The sequence below is a fragment of the Sparus aurata genome, chromosome 11, assembly GCF_900880675.1.
Source record: "Sparus aurata chromosome 11, fSpaAur1.1, whole genome shotgun sequence".
Taxonomy (NCBI): Eukaryota; Metazoa; Chordata; class Actinopteri; order Spariformes; family Sparidae; genus Sparus; species Sparus aurata.
This window is the reverse complement of record NC_044197.1, coordinates 34,044,818-34,064,578: the sequence shown is the minus strand read 5'-3', so window position 1 is coordinate 34,064,578 and position 19,761 is coordinate 34,044,818. Positions and strand designations below refer to the sequence as shown.

The following is a 19,761-nucleotide window of genomic DNA, read 5'->3' as shown; positions in this document are numbered from 1 at the left end:
GCCAGTCTGTGTGTGACCCCGCCCCGCCCCCTTCGTGGGAGAGGGGTCTGTCTGCAGCCTGCAAGAGAGGGGCGTAACCTGTAGTGGGCGTAACCATAGACATATATACATAGACGCCTCATTGAGCGGGTTGGCCCGCTGCTGCGATACGTCAACGTCGCCGCCATATTGGAGGAGGCAGATCCGCCCCGTGAACTACTACGAGTCAATGGAGTGAACTTTATAAAGCTCCTTCTACAAAGTGCTATAAGTTAATGTGTCTCATTTACACATTCACACACATACGGATATATTCAGGAAACAGAGAGGAACCAAAAACAACGTCTGTAACGTTCTCTGAGGATTATAAATGTTAGCTAATCCTCATATGTTCAGTATACAGGTCGGCACCAAACCATTTTATAATGTTTTTATGAGTGTTTACAGCTGCTAATGTATGTTACGCTGTTACTGTGATGATACGTGACAGTTAAATATTTAATCTGTCCACAATAACCACATCCTGACATGCAAATGTGGCATCTGTGTGAATCAAAAACACCGTCATTTTATAAATGCAGTGATTTTTGACTAATAATATCATGGCGACAAAAATAAAGTCTGCAAATCAAGATGAGAAACTGCAACAGCAGTGAAGAGATACACACCATGACAAATATGGTATAAAATAACATTTCATGGTAAAAAAAAAAAGTGAAGTATCAGCAGGCTACTATTATAAATATGCACCATATATAGTTTTCAACATTATTATTAGTGAAATCATAGTAGTAGTATTTTCTGCATATTCTTGACTTTGAATGGGAGCAGCTGTAACGCTTGAATTTCCCATCGGGGATCAATAAAGTATTTCTGATTCTGATTCGTATATTATGCAGTCAGTTGTCCATATAAAGTTAAATTAGATTAACCAAGTTGACAGTATGGCGGACAGATGTCTCATTTGCATGTCTGTATATATGTCTATGGGCGTAACGTGTAGTTGTGTAAATCACGTTGAACCACGCGAGATGTAGAATGAGACCCGCCAAAAGCAAGAACAGAACAAGGAAATGCACAAGAGATGTCTCAAAAACGAAAAATGGCGGATCGTATCCAGACTGTAAGTGTCCTTATATTTTATTTAGTTAATGTAACACACGTATACAATTGCTGCACATAGCTATATTATTACCCGGGGCGATGAACTAAGCAAGTAAGCTATATATTTTATCCACAGTATTAAATATTATTGGGCAGACAGAACGAGGCTAGCCCGTTGCTGTGGAAACTGAACCAAACAAGGTAACGTTAACGTTAGCAAGATAGAGGGGGTTACTTAAGTAGAATTACTTTACTGATTCCAGACTGGGAACTTATTTACTTGCCCATTTGGTAAATGACATGCAACGTATATGTATGTATTTCTATCCTAAACGATCCTAAAAGGTTGACCCAAGTAGATAAATCTAAGCTAGAAATTGTGGCTGTTGTAATGTAACCAGAAATAACTTGAAAATTGTGACTCCGCTGTAATATTAACCCGCTAATTCAAAAACATTACTTTTAGCGTGGTCTAGTGCAGCAATTTAAAATTAGTAATGACATTAAACCGGTAACTTTGATAAGGATCACCAGCTCGACTGTGACATTCATGTGCAATATTAGTATTATGGAGAGCTTGACCACAAGCATTTGTGTTGTGCCGTGATTAGTTTGTTTGAGGTTGTTCAAATTTACAGTAAAACACAAACCTACACAGTTTCAGGCTATCATAACCGGGGATCTTCTGTCAGCATGGGAGCACGGGAAGGAGAGGCCCACCCTTTATTTTGAGGATGAACAACTTGACCAAGTTGTCTCCTTCCTGTTCTTGGTCATAAGGGAAACGCCAAGGGCGAGACAGCTGACAGATTGGGTTGCTTTCATTTTTGATGTCCTTTTGCCAGAAGTATGACATGATTGTAATATTGGCACTGTGCTTCATATTGTACATACTGGTTTTTCATATCACACCTCACACTTGATAGATAGATAAATGATAGATGAAAGAACCTTGAAATGGAACAATACAGATGTGTAATATTAAAACCTTCCTCATTTTTTAATTCTTGTGGGGTGCTTGACAAACTCAAAATTGTTCAGAGCATTCAGACCCGTGTTGTAGAATATTCCTTTTTTTTTACTTTTGTCAAATCTTACATAGCCTATTACACTCTAAGAGCGTCATAAGGATGTGATATCAAACTAGACATAACATAGTTAAAGGCTACATTCAGTTGTGACTGTTTTTTATTTTAAAAAATGTCAATAATCCTGTCCAGGTGACAGTCTACACCCTGGTTGAAAAGTACACATTGACAGTGCCAGAGGCTGTGGCCAGGTTCAGAAGGGGCCCACAATATGAACCATGGTAAGATTAATATATAAAGAATTGATGATAGACATATTTCAATGTGTAATGAAATATACCCATTCTCATCTATAATAAAGAATATTGCAACATCTACTTGAAACCTTTTATTTAATGTTTGTTCTTTTTTTGACAGTGAATTGGAAATGATGCAAGCTGACAAGCCTATAAAGATAGAATGCGAAGAGCCCTCTCCTCTGAGGCATTTCTTAGCCAGCTATAAGATGTAATATCTTCACAGATTGACTGTTTTTTTCTTTTGACCCCTCCAAGGAAATGTGTCACAGCCCTACCGAGGCCTCTAACCATTCTCTTCTGTTTAACTCAAAACTGTAGTAAATGGTGCATTTGTTGGGGACTGTTTTCTGCGGTGGAGTAATACACAGTGTGTGTTAGACTAGAGCAGTGCACACTTACAATAGAGTATGTATCAAATGTGAGTATGTGTGCATACATATGTATAAACTTATCTTTTATACAGGATATTGTTATCGTTTTGTAATGTATATGCAATTGGTCTGTTTCATTTCATAGTTCCATCAGCATCATTTGGCTCCATAAAACTTGAGACAAATGCTGAAAGGCATTACAGTGTGCATCACTGCCTGAGTTGGATGTAAAGAAAAAAAGAGCTAATCCTTGCCTTTGAACAGCCATGTTATTAACTGCTTTATAAGTGTCCAGTATAAGCAACCATTCATTAGGTACAGGTACATGACATTTAACTGTTGATGCACTTTGTTAAAGTCCAATCACACAACACTTAACAAGTATTTCCTAACAGGAGAAGCATTTATATTTACACAAGTCTAGGCACTACCATGCTCGCAAGCAGATGTTTGTCAGCAGACCATGTTCTCTCTGTCATGGTAGTCAAAGAACTAATAAAAAGCTGATTTATAAACATTTAAATCACTTGTGCATTGTGTGTGTGTCCAAGCCTGTGTGTGCGTGCTTGCAATCACGAGCGTGGCTTGTGTCTAGGATGGGGGGCACAAAAAAAGTATTTGCACCGGGGCCTATCACCATGATGTTAAGCTACTGTGGCAGACAATGTAAATAATGTTGCATCAGAAAGTCGGAGTGTGGCCGAAGTGAAAAAAAGTGGTCAGACATAACATTGGAAGCAAAAAAGCGCCTGTCATCACACAGGCAGGAGCGTCTGTGTCACGGGCGGGGGAACGGCCACCGGAGCTCACCCCGCTGGATGAAAAACTGGTGGGGATCATTGGGGAATTCCCCCTGAGTGGATAGTGACGGAGGTGGAGGGGGACACCGATGCCCCTCGTGCCCTCCAGCGGCTGTGTCCTTACAGATGCAGTCCTGCAAATGCAGAGAAACACCATCACTGCAATAAATGATGTTGCCAGGGAACTGCGGGAGATAAAAAATGTCTTTTCCGAGTTAAACACCACCATGAAGGAATTGATTAAATGATTGTTTCGTATTTGTTTCCATACCTGTATTTTCACAAGCGACGCATCGCATCCAAACGCTGGCGCACGGCAGACCTATTCGGGCTTGTAGGATAGCGTTCCTCCTGTGCTGTCGAGACACCGCCACCTGCCCTTCAGGAGCCCTATGGTGCGCTCGACAACAGTGCGCGCCTGGCCGTGGCGCAGACTGTAGGCCCTCTCCTCTGCGCTCCGTGGGTTGGGAAAAGGGCTGAGCAGCCACCACTTGAGGGGGTATCCACTGTCGCCTACAAGGTCGGTGAACGGGTTAAACACTAGTAAGAAATTGCCTATTCACTGTATAAGGAAACCAATTACACCTCCTAACACGTCTGTCCTAACACGACCTGACCCTGACCTGTCAGCCAATTCCCTCTGGAATGTGCCGGTTGAAACCCGAGTGTTGTGAGCACATGAAGCGACTGGCACGGCGTGGTTTCTTTCTCTCTAACGCTGGGCCCAATACGCACATAGATCCAAGAGGACAGCTCGTGGGAGTCGGAAACGGCTCATCAGCCACTCATCACTGTTGGCCAGTGGATCTTGCTGGTCACTGAAGTTCCGTTCCCTCCGTATCCTTCCGTTTGCCACATCCTCCAACAGTGCCAAAGCAGCCATTGTGCGCCATAACGCATTGTGAATACATGCCTTTATATACCCGCGTATTAGGTAATATCTGCTACACGTGTGAGAATTACCCTGATTGACAAACAGTTCTTCAGACTAATAATATAAGATAATTATAGTCTTTATATTTACATGGCAAGAAAACACAGATACAGAGTGCTTTATGTGTTATGCATTGAAAACGGAGATGAAACGAAATGGTCTATATGATATAGGATATAAATATATTAAACTGCATTCATATCAGTGTAAACGTAATTTGTCCTACTGTTGTATTACTATTGTTCTAAATCATATGTTTCCCGTGTGCACTCCAGGGAGTATGTTTGTTTATTCACTGTAGAAATTGTTGTTTTTTTAACCATTTCTTGCAAATAAACTGTTCATATATGAGAGGTAATATTACTATTTATTTTACAGGATCAGTATCAGTTTCACACAGTTTCTCCCGTTTCTTTCTTCTGCCATCAGTGGCGCTTCTCCTTACCCCAGTTATGTGCCTACGCATGGATCAGAGTTGGCGCGGAGGACCGCACATTTTCCTGTCAAGTTCTCTTTTTATAAATCCCACGGTGTGCGAAGAGAGTGGCGTACGCCTTCTAAATAAGGCCCCTGGCCAACAAGATCACTGGACAAAAACAACTTCAACTCCAGGACTTATACAGGTGACAATAAAAAAAGGGCTTTCCTGATTTATCAGGATTCCACTCATCCCCTCCACACAGCATTTCAGCTGCTGCAGACTGGTCATACAAATGGCCAAGAAGAATGGCTAAAAAGTCATTCATACCATCAGCTGTCGCCCTCTGCAATAAGGAACTGTTTAAATAAATGTACACACACATGCTTAACACATACGATTTAAATTCACACGTTGTTTTTAACACATAAATGTTTAGCTATACAGGTTACGCCCCTCTCTTACAGGCTGCAGACGGATACAGTTGGGCTGGCTCTGGCTGGAAAGAAAGCTGTTGGATGGAGAAAACTGTCCAACATGATTCCCGTTTGTTTACGCTGCATGTTGTTCTCTCTGTTGTCCAGGAGAGGCGCTGATTTCTCTCTATATTTCCCATCATGCATTGCGAGACAGGAAGCGTTCTCTGCTTTTGGCGCGGTTCTGATAGAGGTGTCGGCCATCTTGGAATCACATAACTGTTTCTGGCAATTGTCGGAGACATTGCTTGAGCGTACTACTCATTGATTGACATCGTATCGTTAATTTTGAACCTAAGCTGTTTTTACGTCCTCATTTAACAAAGACTGCAGGTACGTTTATTTTCAATTGCTCACCGAGTGGTAAAGCAAACTCAGGATTGTTGAAAGAACCGTTATGGCGACTGCTACTCCAAGCCGTGAGGCTGGCCGGTTGGCGGCCTCTACACCTCTCTCCCCGACCCGGATCTCTCGCTTACAAGAGAAACAAGATTTGCAGCACCTGAACGACAGGCTGGCCGTGTATATTGATCGTGTCCGGGCGTTGGAACTGGAAAACGACCGGTTGATGGTCAAAGTGTCTGAGAAAGAGGAGGTGACTACAAGAGAGGTGAGTCAAACACCAACTTAAATTGTTTGCTCCTGTCCGCATTCAGCGGACGGATCTCTAGAGTTCTTATAGATGAAACCTAGCGTTAAACAAGCTGTCGTTGTGAAGGTATCAATAAAAGCGAGCCATTCTAATGTTACAGATACATGGTGGCTAACCCATGTTAGTTGTAAAGCTAGTTAACAGTGGGTGATAACTGGCCATAATAGGTTTTGCTTCAGTATTGTGTTCACAGCTAAATGCATTACTTTACTATCACAGATGACTGTATTCACGCTAAATATAAACTGATTCTGATTGTATAACTGGACCAGTGGGTTTGAGCGGTGCGTTATGCGCGCCAATCTATGAATATGACGTGTTCTTCGTGGAAGCATTGCAACATATGTATCAGAAACTTTTACAATTTAAGCTCTGTATCATTTCAGTTGTTTTTTTTTACCACCACTCTGAGTCTCAGTCTTACTAAATGTTATCAAATCCCGTTCAAACATTAACTGAACCCTGATCTTGGATTATTTCAACACTATGGAGGAGACCATAGCTGTATGAAGCAAAACTGTTTGTTTTCCGTAATATATATCCCAGAAGCCTTTTCCTCTCTCTGCAATATAATGCATAAGTGCTGATGAAGATCCAGGTCTCTCTTACATTATATAGTTGTCACCTCCTATATTGTATTTACATGTTTTTCTCACAACCGTTGACTGCACTGTGTGGTTTGTTTGTATACTGCTCCATTCACCCTTCCAGCCGTACTGAGTGGCGGGGCAGGCCCGAGGATTTTGGTGGCCCAGAGAAAGATTTAGTTTGTACCATCAAAACACACTCACTGCATCCAACTAAATGAACACACAGACACACATGTAAAATGGAGATGGACAAATTATTTAGAAACAAATGATGACTTTTTATGCTCAGTTTAATTCCTTCAAAAATCGAAAATGGCTTTAATTTAGAAAGAAAACAGTTTAGCAAGTTTTGTAGTGAGGGAGATTATTTGACGTTTACAATCCCACTCAGGTGAGCTAACAAGCAGTGGAAAAACAATTTCAAATGAAAAGGTCTCAGATTGGATTGTCATTTTGATATAACATGGGATTTAGAGAATATAAGAATTGGAATTTACTGACAAATCTTTGTTCACCTCTCTGTAAAAAAATAAATAAATCCACCCCACAACAGTTAGTGAATTAAAATGGTTCCCCCCCAACCTAACCAGGCCATCAGGTTATGAATTTGTGTCCTACTTTTCAGGTGACGGGGCTGAAGTCTCTGTATGAGGCAGAGTTGGCTGATGCTCGACGAGTTTTGGATGAAACTGCCAGAGAGAGAGCCAGGCTACAGATAGACCTAGGCAAGGCTCAGGCTGACCTTGATGAAGCCACACGCAGGTAATATGTTACAGTTAACTCAATAATCATACATGACTGTCAAGAATGCCAGCACGGTTCTGATATGCTATTTAAAACCTTGATCAGTGGTCTTTATAGAGCCTGATCAGAAGAGAACAAAGAAATGTCCCACAAAGCAATGTTACATGACCAAACATAAGTAAAGTGTTAACTGTCTTTGGCAACTTGTATTTAAAAAGAAATACAGCAGTTATTCGTGGAGCAGCGTCTGTCCCCCTGTATTTTCCTCCGACTCTTACATTTCCACCCAAAAAACAGTGTCTGTCAACAGAAAAAACTTATCTCACCAAGTGTTTGTGTTTGGAAAATAATCACTGCAGTGGTCAGCCCTCCTTACAGAGACTACATTGAACTTCCCCCAGAAAACAGATATGTAATTTAGAGTGGAAAGCATAATTTTGTCACTTTCCAGGATGTTTGGTGGGTAAGTATCTCAATCACAACACATTATAACAGCATCTACATGATTATTAACCATCGGCAGGTTCATGTTTAGATTGACAGGACACTAAGGACAAACCTTGAAAACACACAGATCATGGTGTACCATCACGCCTCTTTAGGATATGCAGCACCGGTATTCTGTGTGAAGAACACGACTTCTGCAGTTTGGCAGTATTTCGGGTTCCGAGCTAACAAGAAGGTAGCGGTGGTAAATACTGACGAGGCAATTTGTAAATTGTGCAATAAAACGTGACCACGAGAGATGGAAACGCCTCTAACCAAAGGATGCATCTCCGAAACAACCATCCACTCACTGCTGTGAGGATGCATTTGGCCCCGAGTTCACTCAGTGCAACAGTTTCAACGCCTCCTGCTGACACCGTACAGGACCAACAACAACTTGATCCACCAGCAGTTATTTGCAGCCGACGATAATGGGGGGGCCTTCAGGAAAACAACAAAATACCAAAAGGACAGTGTCCGTTGGAAAACCTGTACTGATGCAGTGACAAAATACTTGCAAAAACAAGCCGATGCAGTGGCAGACCGTGAAATGACAGCCTACTGTTTGAAGCCTCTTATTCAAGGAGACGAGGACCCACTTCTCCGGTGGAAATGTGCTGCTGGGTGTTTTCCCCAGATGTCTCGAAAAGCCAGAAAGTATCTGTGGGTCTGTGCCACAAGCTCACCATCGGAGCGGGTTTTCAGTACCGAAGGTAAAGTAAAAACCTTGACTAGACTTGTTGCTGCTTGCCACACAGTTCCTATTCGCACTCTGTGTGTGTCTCCTGTGTTTTAATTTAATTCTGTTTGACTGTTGTATTTGTACTTTTTATAAGCTGCTATCTGTTGCAAATAAAAGTTGTTAATATTGTGCATGTTATGTTGTTTCAGTATACGGTTTGATATTCAGTTTCTGAATAGTGTAGGCACAAGCCTTGCATCATAATTCTTAATTAGTCAGGGTAATACTGTATACTGTGGTGAAATAGGGGAGGAGGTTTGACGGTATCAAAATTTGGATACCACCCAACTCTACGCAGTATATACCCAAGGTCCTGCCAGCCAGCCTTTTGTGACTGAGGGGGTAGATGGACCGGTACCACGGAACATTTCACAAACATCAGATTTTGAACTACGGTAACGGCATAAGAAGATGCGCTCCACTGTATTTACAAGGAAATTGAAAAGGGCTACTATTTGTTTTGAGCCCTGCATCATGAGAGCTAACAGCAGCTGGAGCTAAAGCCTGAAAACACACCGGGCCAACCGTTGGCTGTCTGAAGCATTTGGGGGGACTCGGACGAGTTTGGTAACCAATCTGTTTGGTGTGATCCGCTGCGTTGGAAGTTTTTGGAACTGCGCGGACAGCGTCTGCTCCGATTCAACTTGCGAAGTCTGAGAAGGTTGGCTGTTGCCTGTCTGAGCCATTGGATTCTCTGATTTGTTGTGTGCTACCTGTATGACCATTCTGATTGGCAGTGTGCTAGCAAATCTGTGCAGTGTGTGAGAGGGGCGGAATACTGTGTGCGCATTGTTTTTCTATGCACTCTCTTCCGTCATTTCCTGTTTTCATGTTTTGGAGTACTGGCACGAGACTAGCACCACCCGCTGTTGAGGAGGCTTATTGCATCTCGCACAAGCGCAGAACGTACACGCTACTGTGGAGTTGGCAGCACGCCATGGCAGTATGTTCAATGCAACTTTTCTGCTGAACGGGTCAGAGGAGAAGCAACAGAGTGGTTGGATAAATGCAGTTGGCTGTTGGTTTGAGTCTGGGCAGTGTGGGGGGCCTTCACAGCTGATTTTATCAATCTGAAAGAAGCAGGTACAAGTAGTAATTGAAACTGCAAGCAGCGTTGAACGGGCCCTCGCAGGGCATGCTGACGTCAGGACTTGTTCATGCAACACCTTCTGTTGAGGAAGTCATTCCATTTATAATTTGGTGGCTTGCTCTGGCTGGTGTGAAATAATGCATATTCAGGCAGTGAAGCTGAAAAATGAAAGGGCTTTAAAAGGTGAACAGTTTGATAGCTGAACAGTTTCTCCAGCTGAACATAAAGCTGAATGTATGAAGACGCTGAAAAGGCATCTCTCTATAAAAGCAAGGAATCTGTGTGTGTTTCATAAACGCTTTACAAATTCCGCTAGCATTGCTAACCATAGCCACCAGTCACGTGCACACCAGAGCCAATCACTGCAGAGCCCACTGCGACCCCCCCACCTTAAGAAACAAGCAGATTGATACCTGCAGCGGCGCGAGCTGGACCGGGTTTTTGCCGGCTGTTCGGTCACGTTCTGTTCGTTGCATCTAAACTGACTGTTTTGTATTAATGAGACTAAACGAGTCCGGACCGAGTCTGTTCGGGTCTGAGGAGATCTGGAGATGCGCGGACAACAAAGTGGAATCGGAATCTGTGGATGTTCGTGTGTAGCTAGCCGCTAGCCCACACAGCCCACCTCCCGAGGCGACGGACCGGACGCACTGGCACGTCCAAAACCGGACTTAGGGTAAATAATGTCCACCACGCTTTTTCACGAACATTGCCGTCACGTTTGCTTTGTGTCTGGTGCAGGAAGAAACGGTGAAAACGGGCTTTTGTCACGAAAGTGTCCAAGCAGCAAGTTAGGTTGTTGAGGAACAGGAAGTTGTGGGAGGGACGTAGGCGGATGAATGACAGGCAACAACGGTCGGTGTATAGACAGCGATATTGAGAGTTGAGAGATTTGTGACATTTGGCGTGTTTGGAGTATATAGTTAGTGTGTTATGTAGTGGGGCGTGCTGAGCTCAGCCAGAGACTTTGCCTCAGCTCACATTTCAGTGAATTCCCTCCCCCACTCTACACCACGACACCTCCCGACCACCTGACCAGTCAGCCGATCTGTTTATTTATTTTTATTTACTTATTGAAAGTTCTGCTACATTATTTATTTTTTATCTATGCACAATCCAAGGCCTGTTTTCATTCCAGCTCAAAGACTCACTGTATCGGTTGCATATCGGCTATCGGTAATTGCACCCCCTCTAATATAAGCTATCATTATTGGGCCGAAAAATTCCTATCGGTCGGACACCAGTACATATGGTAAATATTTATATATTGAGTAACAGGAGACATTACTGAACTCTGTGATATCTTTTATAATTTCTGCTCTCCTCCAGAATTTTAGGCTCAAAATTATCATTGCGGCTTATGGGGGAGTTGCTTGAGTGCTTGTTGCACCGAACTTTGAACAAACCCTCATCGGGCACTGGAACACAATTATGAACATTTTTGTGATAATCGGACTGTATTTCTTAGAGGGACAGTTTTTAATATATCAAGTATTTAGCGCCATCTAGCTGTGAGGTTCTACATTGCAACAAGCCTTTAGGGCTGGGACAACGCGTCTTCCCAAACATGAAGTGGTAGTACCTGCGGAGGCTGAGAATAGCCCCTCTCACACAGAGATGCTGAATTAACGCTGCAGCGGTGGTTCGTCAATTCTCCGCCGTTGGTCATTCACACAGTGCGAAGCACCGCTGGAATAAAGATGAACCGCCATGTAATTCACACAGAAATCGGGCAGAAATGAGACGAAGAGTTGGTAGGACAGGCGGGAAGACAGACGCTGCTCCGCCTACAACTGCGGTATGTTTTTCCTCATAAGTTTCCAACGACAGTTACAGTTACTACGTTTGGTCATGTAACGTTAAATTAATCGTTAGATTAGTCGACTAATCGAAAAAAATCATTGCTAGATTAATTGTTTGAAAAATTATCATTTGGGACAGCTCTACACTCCTTTGCTCACCCCTCCCGTTCTGAAGACGTTGGAGACTTTCCGGAAGCTATGGTGGCCCTGACGGACAAGAAACTCATTTTCAAAATATGGACTCTTTCCCAACAGCATCAAGTATTTCTACTGATTCAAGTAATGAGGTTAAGATGTAGTTAGTTATTAAGGCTATAAAACTAGAGGTTCCCTCTCAGTTCCGCAGTCAAGCTGGCTCTGAGCGAAAACACGTTTAGCCTTACTACGTTGTACCACGTACTGCTTTGTGTCCCTCTTGGCAGTCCATAGTTTTTTTTTAAAACTGGAAAGACATGGCGGCCTCCATAGAGCTTGCCCGTGCTAGGCTATATATTCAGATAGGTAATTCTTCGCTCAGGAGGATAAGTCAGATTGTTGGCAGAGGTAATTGTACACCAATGAGGACTTACTTATGAACGAAGACGTTGATTTGAGTTAATAAATTACTTAAATCGTTACACACTATCCCTTTAAGATAATGGTGATCAATGCAGCGGAGGCGCCAAACAACTGTCAGCCAGCCAAGAGCTATGGAGTTACGGAGTGTAATGTCCGAAGATGGCAGGTCCAAAAAGACCGTCTGAAAATGCTAACAGTAAGAGAAAAGCCTATCGTGGTCCACTAGGCGGCCGCTTCCAAGAGATTGACAGGAGGGTCTGTGAGTTTGTTACTGAGAAACTAATTTTGGTTATCAGTCTTTTTCTGAAGATTAGTCTTGAAAAGAGGGGTCGTCTTATAATCAGGGTCATCCTATATTTGGGTCAATACGGTATATATTAGGGATTTTGGACAGGCATCGACACAGTCACCTACACCTGTCACAGTGTGCTCTGTAGCGCTCATCGAACAGTGATTTGCAGGTCGCAGACCCCAGCATCTCCTTGTAGAATAGTAGTGTTCAAGCCACGTCAAAATGAATATACATGACTTGGATCTAGGAGTGGGCAAAAATATCGATACGGCAATATACCGCCCAATACAATATCGATTTTTCAACCATCGAAAATATCGATATATCGCCGAAAAGCGACTCTGCTGTGCGGTGGGTGTATTTCTGTAGTAGAGAGAGTGGCTGAGGTCTTTGCAAAATGGATGGCAAGTTAACAACGCCTCCGCAATTTAAAGTTGTCGTTTGGAAGCACGTTGGCTTCAAAGTTAAGAGAGATAGCAAGAACAACGAGCTGGACAAAGAGAATATTACTGCCCGGAAATTTCATGGGAATTAATAAAATGGAGAGGCTGTTTTGAATGAAATATTTTGGACTCAATTTGTCCTCTGATCCTCTGAGCTCTGTTTTCTTTCTAGAGTAAGCCCTGACGTAAATGGGCTGTGCGTGTAGCTCCAGGCGGAAAATAAACATGCAACTTCCGTTCCAGGAACTCACCCTGTATCAAACCGAACGTCCTGTAACGAAATGGTTGAATACAAATACATGTATTGTAACGCCCCTAATATATATTTATTTTCTTCACATTTTAATGAGGATTTTACTATGGCACTAAAATCTTACAATGTTGGATAACAAAAAGGTGAAGAAACATCTGGTCATCCTGATTGGAGGAACCTTCATTTTAAATTATCAATGTTTGTAAAATTCTTTTTAAAAAAAGAAATAAAACCATTTAATGTGTAATTGCCCTCAGTTTTGGGATGTTAGACTGTCACATAAGAGTTTACACTACTACCTACACTTGTAAAGAACATGTATAACATGTCAGTCCTCAGTTCCAGTGATTTCTATAGCTCTCATTTTTCTGGGATGGAATGAGGGAAACATCTTATACTTTGTATTTATAATTCCTAATTAAAATACCACCAATGCACATTTTTAGCAGTTTGTGGCAGTAACTGTCTTCTCTGTCTGTCCTTGTCTTTCAGTGCCAAGAAGAAGGATAATGACCTTGCTGCAGTAGTGTCAAGGGCCAGTGGTTTGGAAGGCCAGTTGAACAAGAGTGAAGCAGCTCTCTCTACAGCTCTAAGCCAGAATGCAGCTCTGACTGCTGAGCTGGCTGATGTGAAGAGCCAGTTGGCTAAGGTATTTTCTGCAAGATTATATGTTGTGTATCTGAAGGGAATATGGAAATGTAAAGGGATACATAGTCTGAAGTTTGACTGTAGTTTTAATGAAAGACAGTTCTTCAGTAGCCCTGAGAGTGACCAAAACATGAGGTGGGGTGTTCAAACCCAAAATATTAATACTACTGGTAGTAGGTACTCAAGATTCAAGATTCAAAGGTTTTATTTGTCACATACTCACACAGGATGCGCAGTGAAATGTTTTTGTGACATGATGACAAAGATTATGAAGCTCCACATAAAGAATTGGTACCTCACAGGGGGCAGTAAATAAAAAGGAAAAAAATAATCTGTGTTCATTCCAGGACAGCCAGACTGTCATGGAAATCTTTTTAGCTTTTCTACCACATCTTGCTTATGATGAATCAGTCAGTGTGCTAACATGTGCTAACATTTCTTATGACCTGGTCATCTATAGGCAGAGGACAGCCATGCTGTTGCTAAGCGCCAGCTGGAGGCAGAGACACTGATGCGTGTAGACTTGGAGAACCGCTGTCAATCACTGAGTGAAGAGCTAGAGTTCAGGAAGAGCATGTTTGAAGAGGTAAGAAGTGTGTGTTTGTGAAGGGCAGTGACATGTCCACAGGACTGCTACTTATTATGGTAGATTTACTGATTCCCCTCTCAGAATGCCAGTGCACAAATGGCATTGACAACCAGTCAGTCCTTAACTTTGTCTGTTTGATTGAAGAATGATTTTCGGAATTAACAATTATGTCAGTAATGTCATCAGAAGGGATGTCCCGATCAGGTTTTTTTTATCCCGATCCGAATCGTTGAATATTTAGTATCTGCCGATACCGAGTCCCGATCCGATACTCAGCTTTACCTAATATTTTCCTGGATAATACAGCTACATTTAGAAACAAAAGACCTGCATCCAAGTTGTTCCTTAGTAGATTTTTTTATTTTTTGTTGAAACAAAGTATATACTTTCATATGGCTCTTCCTTATTCTGCATATGCTAATGCAACATTGGCCTACCACCTTCCTTGTGTTAGCAGGTGAGTGTGTGACGCTGCACTGTGACAGCAGATCCTCGTGTGCTGCCAGCTGAAGTGTGTGGGACGCAGCCCACGCTTGGCACCTCCATATCATCTATTGCTTTTTACAAATTCCTTAGTTTTAACGTAAAATGACGTGGATGCGTTGCTCGTCTATTTCACATGCGACTGTCTGTTTTACATGCTCTGCTATATACCGGCACGTTGTAACTCAAAATGTATTGCCAGGTGACGAAGAAAACCCTGATCCTCTGCCATGGACATGAGCTGGTTATCCAGAGAAATTAATTTCATTATGCTCGCTGTAATATTTGTGGCCATGTCACTGTCTCAAGGATATTTCTCTTTTCTTTCGAAAGCATCCGTGAGTGTTTTTTGCTTCGGTGTCTTTGCCTGTATTGCTTGAGTGAACTCATTGTATTCTGCGAGTGTTTGTTTTATAAGCCGTATAAACTGAGTAGTATTTAATGCACCCCCGCTAAACGGTCATATAGCAGATATTACATGTCGCCGTTGGACTGCTTTCGCTTTGTAATTTGTTATTTCCACGCTGCAGACACTTTATCCACAGATTTGCCAGGGTAACGTTACATGCGCGTCTGCCACAAATTGTGCTCTGACATTGAAAAAAAAATAAAAAATCGGGCTTTGGTCCACGATCAAAATTGCCCTTTCCGATCAGCGGAAAAATGCCCAGATCAGCTCCGATCCCGATCCTACAAGTTGTGTTTTATTGGGAAATTCACAAGCTAACAAGCACTTTGTACCTACAAATAAGATGAAAAAGCATTTCATCATAATGTGTGTTCTCCCTCCTATAAAACTTAAATGTTTGTCAAAATAAGATGTTGTTTTCTTGCTGAATTCTAATCTAAGAATGCACAAAACGTTTCACACTTTCTTGTGATTTATATATGCTTGGGATAAATCTGCTGGGGGGATAATTATTTATTTATTTCCTTTTTTTACTACTCTGCTGTAAAACATGTGCATGCAAGGTTTATGGTATAGAACAGTGGTTCCCAACATTTTTTCCTCGAAGCCCCCCTTACCTGTGTCGAAGACAAGCCAGGCCCCCCCCAACCCCAACCCGCATACACTGAAAGAATAAAGTGATTAATTACAAACTTTTATTTGCAAAAATAAACAACAGTTGTAGGTTTTTGTTCTTATTCTCCTTGTTTTACAATGTATATAGATACATTTCTTCCTTTTTTTGTGTCATCAGGTGTATCACACAAAAACACACACACACACATTTGGTGTTGGTGTGTTGGTGATAAATAGCTTAATGAATTTAAAAATACCAAAAATACGTTCAATTTGGATTATACAGACTTTTGATTATCCAGTTGGGTGTGTTATTGGGATTTTATACATTTAATGTGCACAAATATAATTTTGGTAACCTCACAACCTCAGAGCAGACAAAGTTGTGCGCCCCCCCTGCGATCTCTGGCGCCCCCCTAGGGGGCCCCAGGTTGGGAACCACTGGTATAGAATACATACATACTTAGAGAGTCACATCTGCATCCAAAGCAGAATGACTGCTTCAACAGGTGTGAAATGGTAACAGCTCTGTGGCATCAAGAGTTTCTGCCAGTTGTACATCTTTCTCCATGTGTTCAGGAGGTGCGCGAGTCTCGGCGCAGACAGGAGCAGAGAATAGTGGAGGTGGACTCTGGAGTCAGACAGGACTATGAGTTCAAACTGGCACAAGCTTTACAGGTATGTTCCGAGGTGGTATGCTACAGGTAGGCAACAGAAGCAATATACTGTAAATGACATCAGGGAAAAAGGTTTATATGAAAATCAAACATACCATTGATTGCCTGACAAGAGTGAGTCAATTAAAGGTGCAAAGTGATGAATGTCATACATTTGGGTTTTTAAAGCTGTGTAAAAATCCAATATGGCTGCCAATTTCCAATATGGTCGCTATTGAAATCCAATTGACTTGGTATTTGACCTGGATTGAGATTGGATCATCACATCATTTTGATGATCTTGGTATTTAAATATAGGTGAAAGGATCTGAGCTTTCCAACTCTTCGATAAAAAGTCCAAAAATTTGTTAAATTGTGAAGATAGACGGCAATGAATGGCAAAAATAACGCCTTTTTGTAAAAAAAAAAATAATTCTTAGCTCGGCTAAGTAAGTGCATGTTTTCTTTATGGCCAATTTCCGCTGGATGCGTGTCCGCTGCATTCCGTCTCCGCCACGCCAGCGGAGCTGAGCTGTGTTGAAACCAGCACACAAATCTCAAAAAAAGAAACAAACACAATCTCTTATGCTAATCCCTCGGTCGGGAACACTTTGCGTTGTTGTTTTTATAACATAGACCTATATCTGCGGTCGCGAGTTATGATGTGATTATCGTGGGAACTCCTCTACCTCGCGACGCCAGGTGTCTACCATACTGCGCCACGGCGGACTCAAAACGCAACTGGTGGGAATTGGCAGACGGCGGAGCAAAATCTGATCGGCGCCGAAACGCAGCGGAAACGTATCCAGTGGAAATTCGGGGTCACACTGTTTTTGGTATTTTTTGTTTGTCTGTTTTGTTACATTTGATACATTTTATATCAATAGAACATTTAAAAGGAATGGGAAATTATCACTGGTTTGAACTTGAACCTAGGTTAAGTAGATGCATTTTTAATTTTTTTTTATTTCAATAGAACAGTGAGGTTTGGCAGAACGACAGCTTTGGTGATATTTTGCACTGTTCCTCTCAGTGTTTCCTCAATACCCCCTCCATCACCCAACCGGGACATGTCTAACCTGGCTAACTATACTACAACTAACTAAACTACTAGTTGGTGTATATAAACGGCTGATTAGATGGCATTTGGGACACTAAGCTATACTTTCTATAACTACAGTTACTAGACTAAAACTACAGTAAGTACTCTAATTAGCTGGCACTGAACCTCATGCCGAGTCTCACAGCAATGATGCCACCAGTGTGCCCTGGTTGTGCTTTGACGTCACTCTCTTATGTGGACACACCAACAAGATTATTGGGCGTCGGCACAATAAACTTATTCGGCAGGGACACTGGCCATTTCTGATTTTTTGTCTGAGGTGTATTGTGGTGTTCTGGGATGCATATCAGTAGAAATCAGCCATGGATTGTAATGGAATAACTCAGCTAGCAACCATGCTAACTAATCAATTACATGCGATGTAATGGCTGGCAGCTAGCGAGCTAACATTAAATATATTACAGCCTGATCTTTGAGTCGATTCAAGCTGAAAAACTGTATTTCTGGTATGTGACAAATGTATTGCACTTCCTTTTCAGCTCACTACATGGGCTGCATTATCTAAATATTCAAGATTTAACCAAGTGTCCCGAATTTGACTAGTCAGAGCTATATTTTCCACCAGCGGGAGCTAGCTAGGAATAAGATGGATAAGCGATGTCTGTATGGAGACTTATTATGATTCATGTAAACACAGAACATATGGTGAAGTTGGTTGCTGTTCAGGTGGGTTAAAGACACTTTTTTGACCGCCTCGGGGAGACAATAGCCGACTGATTAGTCTGACTGCCTTTTCTGACGACGATCGGAAGTCAGATAGGTGTGTGAAGGCCTCAGGGCTTAAAGGGACAGTGTGTAACGATTTAAATAATTTATTAACTCAAATCAACGTCTTCGTTCAATAGTAAGACCTCATTGGTGTACAATTACCTCTGCCAACAATCTGACTTATCCTCCTGAGCGAAGAATTACCTATCTGAATATATAGCACGGGCAAGCTCTATGGAGGCCGCCATGTCTTTCCGGTTTTAAAAAAACTACGGACTGCCGAGAGGGACACAAAGCACTACGTGGTACTACGTAGTAAGACTAAACCCATTTTTCGCTCAGAGCTAGCTTGACTGCGGAACTAAGAGGAGGCTCGGCAAGTTTTATATTTTTTATAGCCCTAATAACTAACTACATCTTTACTTCATTACTTGAATCAGTAGAAATACTCGACGCTGTTGGGAAAGAGTCCATATTTTGAAAATGAGTTTCTTGTCCGTCAGGGCCACTGTAGCTACTGGAACGTCTCCAATGTCTTCAGAACGGGAGGGGTGAGCAAAGGAGTGTTGCAATGTAGAACCTCACAGCTAGATGGCGCTAAAAACTTGATATATTACACACTGTCCCTTTAAAGTATTCCAGCATCGTGCTGGATTTCCGGCGTTTGGTTGGGGGGGGGGGGGGGGATCCTATATTAAAAAAAAGTCTTGATATCACTTGAGAGTTCATGAGTGTGTCCGCAAATGATATGATGGGAACACAACTCTCCCTCTCTCAAACTAACTTTATTAGCCAGTCAGAAGTAAAATGGGGGTCTTGGAAATGTGTGCTTCAACCGAGTCTCATGCTGCCGTGCAGAGACGTCACATAGGAGATTAGGATGGAGAGTAAATTCATGAAGCCTGGGAAGATGCCCTCCTAATTGATAATGGATTAACAAATAAATGGCGCTGGGCGTGGAAAGAAGAAATGGGGAAAGACATGACCTTTTGGTAGCCTGTGCAAGAAGTTAAGAGCAGCAGGTGCTTGCTCCTGCACTTTGTGCTTGAGAAAGCTAATCTATGCAACTAGCAGTAAAAAAGTGCTACCACGTCACGAATCAGACCCCACTCATAGAGCAGCTGTTTGCATCCTCCAACACACAACACGATTACCGGGAGCAACAACTGCAGCTGACGTACCAGCATCAATGGCTGACCGTGTGTGTGAAAATACACGTGTGCACGTTCATGGCAGAGCAAAATTGCTCTGACAAAACTGTCAATGGAGTAAACTCAACACAGGAAAGCAATGCCTCAGTACTTATGCTGGAATTGAAAGATGTCAATGTCTACCAGTATGATCCAGAAATATTGATAATTTTAGATATTTTTAATAATAAATGTCTAATAATCCCCACTACACCACTGATTCACCTGATTCATGCCAAATTTGGTGCTTGTATCTCAAAGTGAACGAATGTCCTGGAA

At 42.1% G+C, this 19,761-nt stretch overlaps 1 protein-coding gene and 1 long non-coding RNA gene across 2 annotated transcripts in view; both read left to right on the top strand.

Moving 5' to 3' along the window:
- Positions 1-975: 975 nt before the first annotated feature.
- LOC115591160 (uncharacterized) lies at positions 976-3,304 on the top strand. The gene is made up of 3 exons (XR_003985913.1): positions 976-1,102; positions 2,304-2,392; positions 2,529-3,304. It is a non-coding gene; the product is annotated as an uncharacterized LOC115591160 (long non-coding RNA).
- A 2,273-nt stretch (positions 3,305-5,577) lies between these two features.
- Positions 5,578-19,761, top strand: part of lmnb2 (lamin B2) — a 35,030-nt gene continuing 20,846 nt past the window's right edge. Inside the window, exons 1-5 of the mRNA XM_030432892.1 lie at positions 5,578-6,019; positions 7,277-7,413; positions 13,554-13,710; positions 14,170-14,295; positions 16,385-16,483. Coding sequence (XP_030288752.1) covers positions 5,807-6,019; positions 7,277-7,413; positions 13,554-13,710; positions 14,170-14,295; positions 16,385-16,483 — 732 coding nt within the window. The 5' untranslated portion in view covers positions 5,578-5,806. The remainder of the gene's footprint in view (positions 6,020-7,276; positions 7,414-13,553; positions 13,711-14,169; positions 14,296-16,384; positions 16,484-19,761) is intronic.